General features: G+C 32.8%; 1 protein-coding gene and 1 long non-coding RNA gene across 3 annotated transcripts; one reads left to right on the top strand and one right to left on the bottom strand.

Annotated features, from left to right (window-relative positions):
* The first annotated feature begins 6,045 nt into the window (after positions 1-6,045).
* On the top strand, positions 6,046-7,116 carry LOC145112765 (uncharacterized). Its single transcript, XM_079048894.1, has 2 exons — positions 6,046-6,302; positions 6,414-7,116. Exons 1-2 carry the CDS (start codon positions 6,046-6,048, stop codon positions 7,114-7,116), a joined length of 960 nt encoding a protein of 319 aa, XP_078905020.1.
* A 1,015-nt stretch (positions 7,117-8,131) lies between these two features.
* Positions 8,132-11,079, bottom strand: LOC145116921 (uncharacterized). 2 transcript variants are annotated; one of them, XR_013712383.1, is made up of 6 exons: positions 10,658-11,079; positions 10,517-10,590; positions 10,003-10,203; positions 9,301-9,354; positions 8,906-9,003; positions 8,132-8,457 (listed from the first exon to the last, which is right to left on the bottom strand). It is a non-coding gene; the product is annotated as an uncharacterized LOC145116921 (long non-coding RNA). The 2 variants fall into 2 exon arrangements; XR_013712382.1 differs by having other exon boundaries at positions 10,517-11,078.
* Positions 11,080-13,644: the final 2,565 nt, after the last annotated feature.

The following is a 13,644-nucleotide window of genomic DNA, read 5'->3' as shown; positions in this document are numbered from 1 at the left end:
ACTAATGATATACACCTCTTTAATCTCTCAGTGTAATGTGTCTTTGTATCGATACCTGTGATACAAAAATATTGAGTGGGTCAGGTTTGGAAAACCTGGTGAGTACATAGGGATTTCAATCCCACAATGTTATAACATATATATAATTTAGAATTCACACAATATAAAATTTTCTCTCTATATATATAACCAATTCTTACCCCCATCCCGTCAATCCTCACAACGAGACTATTCATACCCTTGGACCTTAAACTCTAACTCTTACTCCCAGATCTAATCCATATCCTCGAGTCCATGATTGTGCTCATTCCATACTCCCGGATAAGGGACAATTGGTCTATGTCTAAATCCATACTCTCGAACTAATGATAGATTCTATGTCCTGTCCATACTCCCGGACTAAGGACAACTGACTATGTCCTAATCCATACTCCCGGATTAATGACAACTGACTAAGTCTTAATCCATACTCCCGGACTAATGACAGATTCTATGTCATGTCCATACTCCCGGACTAAGGACAACTGCCTATGTCTTAATCCATACTCCCGGATTAATGACAACTAACTAAGTCTTAATCCATACTCTCGGATTAATGACATTTAACTAAGTCCAATCCATACTCTCGGACTAGGGACGAATAACTATGTCTAATCCATTCTTCCGGATCAATGACATATTTTAAAGTTCTATTCTCCGTATATATCTCACTCGTACTCATAAAGAGATACTACCCCATAACCATTATAACAAACCTTAGGTTTACTCTTTAACCTAAGTTATCATAAACAATCAGGTATGTTCTTTAACACTTAATTCATACATCATCAAATAACTCACACAAAACATATATTTAATACACTCAAACAATACTTGTATTAAAATCGTGTTTATGAAAGGGACTATGCACTCACTTGTTAAGATGATTGTCGGACAGCACTATGGCTCTGCAAGTAGAAGTTCTTATATGAAACCGGGATATCTTCACACACCGGGTTTCTCGCGGGCAGAGCTTCGGCTTGAAACTCTTTTCTCCTCGGGATCTTCGGGGCTTCAAGACTTGGCTCGAGTTTCGGGATGATACTGGGGCTTCGGGGGTACTTCAAGACGGCTAGGGAGGGTATCGGGAGTGAGAGAATGAAGGAATTAGCAACCATGGTCGGCTGCCCTTCGGTTTCTATTTATAGGGTCGAATTTCTGGATTCACGTCGTGAACAAAAAGTGCACGTTGTGAATTCAGTCGTCATCAGGTGCGTCATCTCAACTTGGGTCTGTCAGGCTCCAGGAGATGTCATCTCTGAGTTCACGTCGTGAACCCTATGTTCACGTCGTGAGCTCTGACACAGTGTCGGGGTTCGTGCCCCGAACTTCATAAATTCATATCTTTCGCATACGAGCTCCGTTTTCGACGTTCTTTATATCCACGCGTAGGTGAGATTATGCTCTACAACTCTCGTTTAGACTCCGTCGGCTAATTTTAACTTTATTTTTATTATATTATTTTTAGTAGGCCGGGACAGGAAAACTCCGTTAGAAATTCATAACTTCTTCATCTGACGTCCGTTTTCATCTGTCTTTTTACCGTTGTACTACTATCGACGAGATCTTCGATTCTCGTTTAGATTGTTTCGGCTAGAAATCACTCGATCTCATATTCGAACTTTGGGTTGCATACCGCTAAGTCAAAACTTAGAAAAATCATAACTTCCTCATACGAAGTCAGATTTGGACGTTCTTTTTATGCACGCTCTCGTTTTAATGTATTCTACGACTTTCGTTTAGATCGCTAGGGCCATATATCGCTCTATCGTAAATTCACTATTTACGTCGCGTAGTGTCATGCCGGTTCTGTCGCGAAACTTCAACATGTCATAACTTCTTCGTTATAACTCGGATTTCGGCATTCTTTACATGTATGGAATCCTTGTAACATATATTACAACTTAGTTAAGATTACTCCTTCCAAATAACCTTCCATCAAAAAGTCATTTTTGACGCTTATCGTCTCTAAATTGACTAGCCCTGGTATGCGGGCGTTACAACAATGAAAATGTCCGCCTAACTTTCTCATGTGGATATCAACAAACACGTGTTTAATCTACTTCAAATATTTATATCGGCATTCCATTGTTACAAGAAGATCCAATCACATGTCCACCGTACCAATCAATATATGATATATATCATCTGACTTATTTAATTTTATCCATATAAAATTATTCTAAATATTGTAAAAAGATATTATGTTATTATATTTGTTTCATTATTGTTCTCAAATTAACACATATTTATATGAATTTATCTTTTATTGATAGGTGATATTGGTCGTGATCAAGAACGTTTTCAATTTGCTTCTAATTTTACAAGAACTCTGTTATCCAACATTTCCAATGGTATAATTTTGTTTATATTCAGCTTGCTGTTTGTTACTATATATGGTACACATATAATAATATGTATTCAACTTTTTATTATTTTTTATTTTTTATCTATTTACCTTAAAATTTTAATACTAATTGTCATACTTTCAGTGTTAGTAAATGCACAATATTCTATCTTGTCTGGGGATATGAGAGCTACGAAGTCATCTTTAGTCACTCGAGCTTCTTCCAACAATTTGTCATGCAGAAAAATAAATAAAAAAGGAAGATTCCAAATATATCTCGAATATCCTTTTTGGACCTAACATCAATTGAAGATTTACGTGATCAACAAATCCGTCAACAATTGATTTCAGAAACTATTAATTTTTATTTATACACCCCCTTTATATATAAAATATTACTCATTGCAACAATAATTTATTTCAATGTTTTACAAATGTTTTTATTAAACATATTATTTGGACCACGGGGACCAGACTTTTGCGTGTACGATGTTTCATGCATAATTATGGACGTATGAAGCCCTTAAAGGCAACACTTCGGGAAAAAAAACTTCTTATTCCATGTGTTGTGGTAACAGAAAGGTCAAGCTTCCTGAATTAAAAAAGGCTCCAACAAATTATCAAAATCTCTTTCGTTATGTTGATCCAAAGGAAAAATTTTCATGAAGAACATTTGTCGATTCAATTCGATGTTTTCCTTTACTTCAATGGGTGGAAAAGTTGATTCTTCCATTAATAGAGGCAATACTCCATATGTTTTCAGACTTAGTGGTCAAATTACCATTGTATGGGAAGTCTTCTACCTATAGATGGATCCAAACCAAAGTTTTCGCAACTATACATATATGATACTGACAAGGAAGTTTCAAATAGACAACACGCTTTCAGGTTTATATTTATTAATTTTTTATAAACCATTACTTTTATAATTTTGATATAATGATTTAGTTGCTAGATTTTACATATAAGCGTTGTTAACAATACACAAAAATAAGGGTACACATCAACTTCTCATTCTCTTGATATTGAAATCATTAGCTTTTTGAAGGCCATGTTGTATTCAACCAATGAGCTGGTTAAGTGATATAGAATGGCCAGATATTGTTTTGATGAAAATCCTCATATAGATCTAAAGTTATGTCTTATAAGAAGAAGGCAATAATATGGAAGGACATATAACTTACCTACTGCTTCTGAGGTTGCTGCTTTAATTGTTGGTGACATTGGTGATGCAATTGATAATAGAGATATTATCATAACAACTAAATCATGAAGTCTACAACGTATAAATGAAATACATCCTACTTACCTTGCTCTTCAGTACCCACTACTCTTTCCATATGGAGATGATAGATATAGAGTTGACATACCTCACAGGGATGTTGATCATTCAACTAATACCAAACGTCGTTACTGTACAATGAGAGAATTCTTTGCTTATAGAATTCAAGACAGAGTTAATGTTTTTTCATTAATTCGTAATTCAAAAAGGTTTTTTCAACAAATTCTGGTTGATGCTTATACGATGATTGAAACTGGGAGATTAATTACATACGCAATCAGCAAAAAGTTCTTAGATGCGAATCTTATGAAACTTTAAGAAGCATACAAATTCATGCTAATACTGATATTTCAACATCGGAAAACGTGCTATCTTGCCTTCTTCTTTTACGGGTGGTGCACACTACGTGATGCAAAACTATTTAGATGGCATGTCGCTTTGTAAGTGGTTTGGATACCCAGATTTTTTCATAACCGTAACATGCAATCCGAAGTGGCCTGAAATTAAAAGGTTTCCTGCTGACACCATGCTTAATCCCGAAGATAGGCCCGATATCATTTCTAGATTATTCAAAATTAAGTTGGATTCTTTGATTAAAGACTTAAAGAAGAAGCGGTTATTGGGTTTGGTCCAAGCAGGTACCTTATATTACAATAGTAGTTTTATTATTATGTCTTTTTATGTTTTTTATTATCTTATAATATTATATTTATTTAAATCATTTTACAGTTGTTTATAAGATGGAGTTTCAAAAGCGCAGTCTGCCTCATGCACATATATGTTTATTAATGCACTTTGATTACAACATCCTACTGCTCAACATATTGATCGAATTATTTTGGCGGAAATTCCAAACAAAGACGATGATCTAAAATTGTATACACTTGTCAGTGAGTTCATGATGCATGGTCCATGTGGTTCTGATAATCCTAAACGCCCATGCATGAGTGAAAACAAGTGTTCAAAAAAACTTCCCAAAGCCATTCTTGGAGAATACTTCCGTTGATTCAAATGGTTATCATATATATAGGAGACATAATGATGGATCTTTTATAGAAAAGTCGGGTGTTAAGTTAGACAACAGAACTGTTGTTCCATATCACAAAACCCTTTTGAAAATATATCAAGCTCACATTAATGTTGAGTGGTGCAATCAAGCGCCTTCCATCAAATATCTGTTTAAATATATTAACAACGGTCATGATCGGGCTGCTGTTGAAGTTGTACAAAACAACAACGGAGGTGATAATGATGATGCTCCAGTTGATGAAATAAAGAACTACTATGGTTGTAGGTATTTGTCTGCATGTGAAGCTTTATGGCGTATATTTGATGTTCATTACAGATACTCTTCTTTTGTAAGGCTTCCGTTCCATCTTCCTGGAAAACAAAATGTTATATACGGAGCAGATAATGATATTGAAGATGTCCTCAACAAACAATCTGTTTCTTCTTCAATATTATTATCTTGGATGAGCTTTAATGAATATCATGAGGATACATGAAAACTTTCTTATGTTGAGTTTCCTACAAAATTTTTATGGAAACAAGAAGATCGTTGTTGGGAGCCAAGAAAAAAAAGGGTTTTCTATTAGGAGGATTCACACAGTTTCACCTAATCTCGGTGAAGCATATTTTTTTAGAATTCTTTTAAATAAAGTCAAAGGTCTGAAATCATTTACAGATATTTGTACGGTTAATAGACAAGTATGTCAAACTTTTAGAGATGTATGTTATGCTCTTGTACATTTATAAGATGATAGAGAATATATTGATGCCATCAAGGAAGCAAGTCATTCAGGATCTGGTTATTATTTACGGTTTTTATTTACAACTATGTTAAAGTCTAATAGTTTGTCTAAACCGTGTTATGTTTGTGAAAATACTTAGCAATACTTATCCGATGGAATTCTCTACAATCAACGAATGAGATTAAAGTCTCTAGGTATTATTATTTTTGTCATTCCTTACATTTTATACATTACTTATATATTTTTCAAATGCTAATTATATTATTATTTGAAATTTTGATGTTTTTTATAAATATTTTATTTTTTTATACACATTATTTTTATTACGTGATAATTGTGTATATTTATCTTTTAAGAATTAACTTTGCAATTGTACAAGTTTATCCCTTAATGACGTTCAGCTTAAACACTTGACACTATATGAGATTGAAAAAATTCTACTCCAAAACAGTTCAAGCCTCAAAGATTTTGTTGGGATGCCTTACCCTGATCATGATTCGATATCTTCTTCAAAAAACCGTTTGATTACTGAGGAGTTAGATTTTGATATGAACAATCTACAAAAAGAATCTCATCAACTACTTGATTCATTAACGATTGAACAACGATAAGTTTTTGATGAAATCATGACTACTGTTAAACAGAAAAAAGGAGGTGTGCTTTTTGTTTATGGCTATGGAGGTACCGATAAAATTTTTCTTTGGAAGACTTTATCTGCATGTATAAGATCTAAATGTGATATCGTTTTAAATGATGCTTCAAGCGGTATTGCTTCATTGCTACTAACCGGAGGTAGAACAACACACTCACGCTTTATAATTCCTATAAATCTTACTGAGGATTCCTTTTTTTCTTTTGCACCGAATAGTGATGTAGTTGAATTGTTAAAAAAAACATCCTTGATTATATGGGACGAGACACCTTTGATTCATCAGCATGCATTTTAAGCATTGGATCGTTCTTTGAAAGATATATTGAGTTGTGATCTTCGTAGCAACTCAAAACTGTCGTTTGGAGGAAAAACAATTGTCTTTGGAGGCGATTTTAGACAAATTCTACCAGTTGTTCCTAATGGAAGCAGGCAAGACATTGTGAATGCTTATTTAAGTTCCTCTTATATTTGGTCAAGTTGCAAAGTCTTAACATTAACAAAAAACATGAGGTTAAGTGTTCTCACATATGATATTCAAGAAACGACGACTTTTGCAAAATGGATTTTAGATATAGGAGAAGGAAAAGTTGGTGGTTTGAATGATGGCGAGGCAATTATTGATATTCCTACTTATCTTCTCATTGTTGATTCATTTGATCATATTGGTTCATTAATTGGATTTGTCTATCCTTCTATTGTTGAAAATGCCAAGAATCCAATTTATTTTCAAGAAAGAGCAATCCTTGCACCGAGGAATGAAGTCGTTCAAGAAATTAATGAGCGTTTGTTAAAATTATTTCCAGGAGATCCACAAGAGTATTTAAGTTCAGATAGTCTTTCTCATGCAGATATTGTTCATGATAAAGTTGATGAAACTTTATACTCTCCTGATTTTCTAAATGGTCTTAGACCTTCAGGTATGCCAATTCATAAGTTGCTGTTAAAAGTCGGTGCTCCGGTAATGTTACTAAGGAATATTGATAAAAATATGGATTGTGCAATGACACGAGGCTACGCGTTATTGCATTGGGTAAACGTGTTATAGAAACTGAGATAATATCGGGAAGTAATATCAGGAACCGTACGTTTATTCCAAGAATGTTTTTGACGCCTTCAGATAAAAGGATTCCTTTCATATTTCAAAGACGACAATTTTCACTGGCTGTATGTTTTGCAATAACAATAAATAAAAGTCAAGGACAATCACTATCAAATGTAGGGTTGTTTTTTAGACAACCAATATTCACTCATTGACAGTTATATGTTGCATTGTCGAGAGTTAAAAGTAAAGCTGGATTAAATATATTAATTTTAGATAAAGATGGTAAACTTACCAACACGACATCTAATGTTGTATTCAAAGAAGTCTTTGGAAATTTGTAATTCTTAAAAATAAGTGTCAATATTTTAATAGTTGTTATTATTATAATACATTAACTTAATTATTTATTCATCATTTTGTTTTTATATATGTAGCAAGTTTTAATTAATTCATGTTTAATGTTTACATCATTATTGTCATCATCATTTTATAAACATGTAAAATTTTATTTTATTTGTTTATATATTGAAATAGTTAATTTATCCGTTATAGATTTTTGTATTTATGTAAAATCTACTCTTATAAATAAATGTTTTTTTTTGTTATATGTCACACCCTCATTCAATTGGTCAAATGTAATTTTGTGGTTATTTTAAATTAATTTTTTTCCACATTTCACTTTATAAGTTTTTTTATTTTATTAAATTAAACATAATATTTTAATATAATAATTACAATAAATGTAGTAATAAATGGATATCAATATCATTAATGAACTTACATTTTAATTTCAAAATACTCAAATTAAAGCTCATTAGTTTCTTTTGTTTATTTATTTAAATTATTTGTTTAAATTTAAAAGATAAAAAACATTTCAATTATAATAATTCATTATTTTTCTTATTTTCTTATAAATTCAAAGTTTTCAAATATTTTGACATTTATATTTAATTTTTTTTTTTCAAATTAACTCTTGTATTACATGGATCTCACAACTAGTAATTACTAAAAAAACATGTAATTCTTAACAATTTATATTAACTTCTTTAATAAAACTCATAAAATACACGGATCACACCTACTAAATACGTATAAAGCTACTCTAAATTTAATAAAGCACAATTCATAGATAATAATAACTAGGTGAGTGACGGATGTGACATTTTTTGTTCGGTTGCAAGTTGTGATCAAAACACATAGCAATGGAGCACCGGAATCAAGTGGCAAATTGTCTGCCCAATGCAACACAAAGTGCTCATCAGCAACCATGTGAGTAGCCACCGGATGTGATTGTGCCATCGGATGAATCAGTGCAAACAAATTCCATTCAATGTGGTATTGAATCTGAAAAAATTGGTTTTATCAATATAAAAAGTGCGCACATGGTCCTAAAGATGCAAAAAATTATTTTTTTAATATTAAGACATCCTAAAGATGCAAAAAATTATTTTTTTAATATTAAGACAGTGTGGAGGGGCAATATGGTCCTAAAACTATAAAAATTGACTTTTATTAATAAAAAAACAGTGTTTAGGGCAATATTGTCCTAAAACTGTAACAATTGATTTTTATTAATATAAACATCACGTCCTTTGTATGTTTATCAACTACATTAAAACTTTGAAAAATAGAATGCTAGTAAGCTTTTAACACCAAATTAATCACAATATTAAGCTCTTGCCTATAAACGAATCCAAACATGTCAATGAAACCCTTCACAAAACACTAAAAATATAAAAGTCAAGCATCCCTCGTGTTCTTCAGAAAAAAATTAAAAGTTTTAAACAGATACCTTTTTGGGTTGTTTAATTGCACCAGCCGTAATTTTGTGTCATCTGAACAATAGCTCATTCAGTCATTCTCTCTCACCCCCTTCAAATTCTTTCAAACCTGCACATCATATGAAGTTTGTGTGTGAAGGACATGAAAGAAATGAAGAAGATAAGTGACTTTACAACAAACAGTCAATTTCTTTTTAGTCCCTCCATACCAGTATATAATTAAAAGACATTTATTTTTTGATTTAATTTTCCATCTGCAAATGTATGAAAACTCTAATGACTCTGTTCAAACTATACTCTTTTACAGCAAGCATACCGGGATACGAATTTTTCAGCAAACGTATCGGGATGCAAATGTATGAAAGTGTATCGAGATACGAATTTACATAAATGAAAGAAAACATACCGGGATACATATTTTTCAGACCATCTGCCTTCGGAAATACTCTTTTACAGCATCCTTTCAGTAGTTAAAAAAAATGTTACTGTATCTTTTAGAATAACTATATATGACAATTTTTGTTATCTTCCATAGAATAGTTTCAATTGTGATACATAAATATATCAATAGTTTAACTGTTAAAAAAAAATCATCATGGTAGAATTTATGGCAAATTTTACATTTTATAATTTGGTTTTGAAATTTGTCTTATTGCACGACATCATATACATGAATTTGTAGTCAGGCACATTTTCGAACTATTTTTTGCAATGTTAAACCTCGCTGTCTAATATTTTTGACTCAAAAATTCATTTTAATTTTTGTATATAAAGTTCTTCACGTATAGTCCTTCCTTTGATTCTAACTAATAGATAAATCAAAATTTTCACCAAATATGTCAAAGTTATGCATTAACGAACACGAAGCAAATTGTCATAAAAAAGAAAACATGTTCTATTTTGTATGTAGCGTTATAAACATCAATCCATCATCAAGATTCCAACAAAGGTATGCGTTTTTAGTTTAGATCATGTTTGAAATTCTTTACTGGTTTGTCTACTAAAATTTCTGGTAAGGCTATTAATACATCAATTCAGCATATTAAGGCTATTATCACTACTGAAGAGGTTTGGATCTTAAAAGTAGGTTATAAGAGAAAATACATACCAGCTCCTGTTGGACCTTCTGACTTTGTTTAAGAGCAACTGCTTTGTAATCCGTCAATCTCAACCATAGGAACTGACTTCATTGCATATTACAATAATACCCTCATTACACGAACCATGAAGATATTCCCGTAGTTTCCTCTGCGATCGATCTGCAGTTGCTGCTTTCCTTTGCTTTTCTATTTTCTGTTCTGTCTGAAATCTACACAAGAACATGAAAAGTAAGTGCTTAAAGACTGTTTTTGTTGGACACAAACGATATCAGTTGAGTAATTTGGGGTAACCACATCTATTATTTCTACTTTTTATTTTAACAAAAGCCAGATTTTAGAGAGAGCAAAAAGAAGGCAACGATGCACGGTGGTTCACCGGCTTATTCTTCAGTTTCTCCACAAAGTTTAGAGGCTTTGTTCTCCTCTTAATCTCTATTTATCCCTTTCTTTATCTACCTTCTTCGTTAGCAACAATCGAACACACAAGCACAAACAATCGATTTGTAACTTTTGTTTCTTTACCTTCTCTATCGATCTCTATCTTTCAGTGGAAACGTGAGGAATTATTGAACTATTTAAGTAATCCATTAAGTCATCTGCAAGAGACGATAGAAATCAAACGTTGGGAAGAAACTGAACGGATAAATTGGATGAGCAGCGTACCGGTGAGTCGGTGGCGAAAGGTGATGACGATGTGTCTGTAAAGGTGGAGGCGATGCTGAGTAGTCGGCGGCTGCAGTTGATACTGACGACTCTGTTCGTAGTCGTGGCCTATTTACATACTCAATGGCGGTGGAGGTCATGTTCTGGTCATCTCCAACAACAACTTCTGATCAACACGGAACAATCGGGTGGAGACAGAGAAAAAAGGAAAGAGGAACAATTCCAAAGCGGGTCGAGGTAATCGAGAGAGAGAGAGAGATGATAAGAGTAAACGGTGGGGATGGTGGTTCTCAATAGCTTCTACAGAGAATCACTCGGGGAAGGATCCAGATGGAGCGGTGGGTTGTAGATTAGAACAACAGAAATCGATAGCTGATTGGCCCAAAAAACGGTGAACACAACACCTATCCATAAACAACATACAAAATGGCATAAAATGCCCACATGAAAACCGACAACAAAATTAGACAGAAGAGAACACCCAAGAAAACAATAAAATTTTAAAAAAATAAAAAATAACAGCAGTGAAAGCGTAATTGGATAAGAAAACGGCGAACGAACCCTAACACCCGGTTCCCGAGTTCAACTTAATGAGAGAAAGGAAATGAAATGGGTGGAAATGAGAAGAAAATAAAAGAAATTGGTGTTCCCGAGTTTCATTAAAGGAGGGAAGTTGAGGGAAATGAGATGATTACTTTCTCTCCTAACTTTTCTTCCGATTTGGAAGGATTTGGAAAGAAAAAACAAAATGATTCATTTCCCTTCCGTTTCTCTCCAACTCGGGAACACAAAAGAAATTTTTTTTTTCCTTTCCTTTCTCTACTTTTCTCTCTATCACTTTCTTTTCTTTTCTCTTCTTTTCTTTTGTTAACTCGGGAACGAGGCCTAAACGAAACACGTGGGCGAAAGGCAAACAAAATCTATAAAAACTGTCAAACAACACCCTCCAAAATATAAAAAACAGACAAAAAAAGAAAAAGTAAACACACAACGAAAGGAGCATTTGTGACAAAAAATACTGAGGTTTACTGTTCCCCGAACATGTTCCAAGTTTAATATGTATGTATAATAGTAGTAAATATATTGGGCCCCGAATTTTTAACGGAGTAAAAAAATATCGGGCTGGGCCCACAGCGTAACCTATATAATAAACGATCAATGCCCTAGAAAGTAGAAAACCCTGAGGCTATTTCTCTCCGGCCATGAGCACATCTATATTTCTTCCGCGATAATCTCTCCGGCGTCGATTGTCGGATGTTTTCTCGCTAAAGCCTTCTTCTTCATCGTTATTCATCTTAACGTTTCACTTCTCCGGTTAGTGATTTTCTAATCGCCGATTCCTCTTTAACGATATATTTCTTCGCCTATAATCTTCTGTAAATTTAACTTTTGCTTTCGTTGCAACCATCAAATGTAAAATAGAACTTGAACGATGATTTTCAGTTAGGCGTACTTATTATTGGACACAGAAGTTGCCCAAGTTCCCAGTTTCGAGTAATTAGTGTAGATAATACATTAAACCTTTTCCATTTGTGCATATTAGCAAAAGTAAACCAGATATATGCCCCTGATTAGTTAATTATTAACTTTTTGCAATTAAGGAGCTTAGTTTCCTTGAATATCTGGCTAAAGAATGCTATGAATATCCGTTGCCTTCTGTTTTCTGTACGCTTTGTTAAAAATGTTTTAGAAATTTTTTTTTCTGTAAATATACTAGAAAATATACTTTATAATCACGATCGAACTTTTACACTTGAATATCTGTATAACTGTTTACATAGAATATCCAAATAAATGGATTGAATAAAAGTGTAATTAGTTCATGCTGATTTTAAACATAATCAATTCGAATTGTATCACAAGCATTCATAACTAGAAGAGCAAAGGTGCCTAGGAATTAGTAATCATTGCTTTTGTTCACAGTCATTTACTTTATCCCAATTCACAGATTCATAACACTCCTGTTTTGAGTCGATGTTAAATTTTTATAGCAATTGAACCTATAAATCATTTATTACAATCCTTTTATGTAAATGCATGCAATTGTCTTACTTATGTTTACTCATGCATCAATTATAGGTGATGAAGGTTTAAAGACATCTGCAACATCAATTTCCAGAAGCATGAATACTGGCAAGGTTTCCAAAGTAGAATATCCCAGGAGAAAAGTTCTAGATTCTTCTTCCAATTCTAAAGCATCCACCTCAAAAAATAACATTATTACCCCTAAGGAGAGTAAGGTTAATGAGGTCAAACCAAGGTCTATTAAAAGCAAAAAAGAGGTTATAAAATCTGGAGTGAAAACCTCAAGCCTAAAGGACACTTCAAGAGATAATAACCAAAAGAGTAAAGTTCATAAAAATCAAATTACAAAGCTCCCTCCACCATATAATAATACAAGGCAAAAAGTAGTTTCTAAAGATCCTCAAGTTGCAACCCGAAACAAGGAAACCAAGCTTATTCCAAAACCTAATGCTCCGGAAGCTTCTAGAAGAACTAATGTTTCAAAAGTTTCTTCACAAGTTGTTAAAAAGAAAAGATCTTCTCCTACTCGATACGAATCACAATCTTATATTCCAATTCATCATATCAGATGGGAAGGTATGTTTACAGATAAAAGTTGCATTTTTTTTTCTCCTACCTAAAAGAGTGTTTGTGCAAAAGACGTAAATGTCCTTGTCATTCTTATTATTGAAAATAATGCTACAAAGCTTGTGTAACAAACTTTTTAGTGCTATGTTCAATGATGAAGAAGGGCATTAACGTCTTTTGCACTTACAAGAGATTCCCTATTCCCTATTCCCACCTTTTTTTGTTTTAGGTGTAGAAAGTTAAAGAATTTTCAAAATTTAGGTGTTGTTTATTTTTTATTTAATATTAGATTAGAAAGAACAACTGATGAATAAAAAAATTGCTTTCTCCATTAAGTTCTAACTTTTTAAAAATTTGTTATATGAATTAATTTTTTTCCTTCCATTTTCTCAAGT

Source organism: Lactuca virosa, chromosome 5 (assembly GCF_052849685.1).
Source record: "Lactuca virosa cultivar CGN04683 chromosome 5, Lactuca_virosa_CGN04683_v6, whole genome shotgun sequence".
In the NCBI taxonomy this organism is placed as follows: Eukaryota; Viridiplantae; Streptophyta; class Magnoliopsida; order Asterales; family Asteraceae; genus Lactuca; species Lactuca virosa.
This window is presented reverse-complemented; position numbering and strand designations above follow the sequence as displayed.

Excerpts from the sequence above, each read along its gene's own strand:
- LOC145112765 (XM_079048894.1), top strand. The coding sequence starts at position 6,046 with ATGACTACTGTTAAACAGAAAAAAGGAGGTGTGCTTTTTGTTTATGGC. Across the intron at positions 6,303-6,413 it reads AATAGTGATGTAGTTGAATT|CAACTCAAAACTGTCGTTTG; the intron begins GTTAAAAAAAAC and ends TGATCTTCGTAG.